Genomic DNA, 1,923 nt, shown 5'->3' on the forward strand with positions numbered 1-1,923 from the left:
GCTTGCGAAGGACATCATCGAACCTTCATCTAGTCCTTGGGCCTGCCCCGTCGTATTAGTAAAGAAGAAAGACGGCTCCTGGCGTTTCTGCATTGATTATTGGCACCTCAACAAAATCACCAAGAAGGACGTGTGCCCTTTTCCATGTATTGACGACGCCCTCGACTGCCTCCATGGTGCACCTTCTTTTCATCCCTGGACCTTCGATCTTGCTACTGGCAAACCGCTGTAGACGACATGGATCGCGAGAAGACCGCCTTCGTGACCCCTGACGGCCTTTACCAATTCAAGCCCATGCCTTTCGATCTCTGCAACGCACCAGCCACCTTTGAGCGAATGATGGACACGCTGCTTCAAGGATTTAAACGATCGACGTGTTTATGTTACCTGGACGACGTGGTAATTTTCTCCCCCACTTTCGCAACACACCTTGAGCGGCTTTCGACCATTCTAGAAATGTTCCGACGCGCTGGCCACCAGCTAAATACCTCGAAGTGCCACTTCGCTCTTCGTCAAATTACTGTGCTGGGCCACCTTGTTGACGCTTCCGGTGTCCGACCGATATATTTGTCTATTTGGGCCATGGGTATACGTGTAACTTGGTTTGTGCTGTTCGTCAACGAACCTATTTATAACTTGGGTCACATGGTAGGGGCCCCAAGATATCTGCCCCTCTTCAATGAATGTATATATTGCGCTGACTTGGCTCACTAGCTAAGTGTAACTGGATATGTGCTCTTGCTCTTCAACGAATCTGACGCAAACTTTGGTCACGGGGCACCACGCGCCACTGGGTATATGCTGCTGTTCGCTGACAAAAGAAAATTATTTAAATTCATCCCGTACTGGGCGGAGTCCAACCAGCGTCATATATATTCACACATGCTACACACGGGAACTTCACTGCGGCGGCGCTAGAGGGCGCAGCGTTTCCGGAGGAAAGCGCGAGAGAGCTGCCCAGCTGCATAAACGCCTTTATACATGACACGTTTCTACAGTTGCAATGCGGTGTGTCAGTTCATTTATAACCTCGACATTTATCGTGAGATGAATTCTGTCGGATTTTTTTTAGAGGTGCTGGCCAATGAGGTCCAAAATTCCTGGGTACGCATAGAACATGTTGGAAGCCTTTCAGAACGTTACACGCAGAGCACACTGACGAGAGTGATAGGCTACACAAGCCTATTACTCCTTACACCATCGGCTATAGAGACCAAGGAAGTTTTTAAAAATACTCCGTAGTGAAGGAAGTCTGCCGAACACGAAGCCGGACCACACGTCGTCTTTGGAAAGGCCACAAAATACGTAGCACTGAGAGCTTTGTTGGGTTGCAACTGTGCTTGGTAACAGAAGAAACAGCACGCAATAGTGCGAACATACAATGCGGAATTCGTTGTTTCTTTTGTGCAACGATGCCAGCAAGCGGATAGGGGCACACGAAATGGTTTCTCGACAAAGCACGCTAAAGAATCGAGAAAGTTTGACTCGTCACGGAAAGCCACCGAGCGAAGGCACAGATGAAGAGCGTCCGTGCAATTGCGTTCGCCCATGCAAGTGCCGCGCTCCAAAGCAGAACGGAAGGCTTTCCCCGGCCAGTCCCTCAAGAAGCGCCGAGCAGCGAAGCAACTCTCTCTTGCGCCCACGTTATCCACGCTGTCCGGTGGCGCTAAAATCAAAACACTAGCGCCATCTGTCGTCATAACTGCGTAACTATGGAACTGTTTTCCACCATAGCATGCGTGTCATGCGAAGACGCTGAATGTCAAGAGATGCGAGAGCCATGTGGGGAACAGAAGCGAACTTGCACAGGGGATATTGGTGGGCTAGGTGGTTGCCCATTATTATTCTAAACGTAGCCCACTTCTTGAGACGGGGCTGATCACATAATCACACAAACACGAACGTCAGGAGCCGCGAGACAAT

The 1,923-nt window shown here is 49.9% G+C and overlaps 1 protein-coding gene across 1 annotated transcript in view; it reads left to right on the plus strand.

The window, feature by feature from the left end:
- Positions 1–237: 237 nt before the first annotated feature.
- The window catches only part of LOC119432607 (inaD-like protein), an 8,063-nt gene continuing 6,377 nt past the window's right edge, over positions 238–1,923 (plus strand). The window contains exon 1 of the mRNA XM_049658321.1: positions 238–261. Within this exon, the coding sequence (XP_049514278.1) occupies positions 238–261 (24 nt within the window). The remainder of the gene's footprint in view (positions 262–1,923) is intronic.

Source organism: Dermacentor silvarum, chromosome 11, assembly GCF_013339745.2.
Source record: "Dermacentor silvarum isolate Dsil-2018 chromosome 11, BIME_Dsil_1.4, whole genome shotgun sequence".
Taxonomy (NCBI): Eukaryota; Metazoa; Arthropoda; class Arachnida; order Ixodida; family Ixodidae; genus Dermacentor; species Dermacentor silvarum.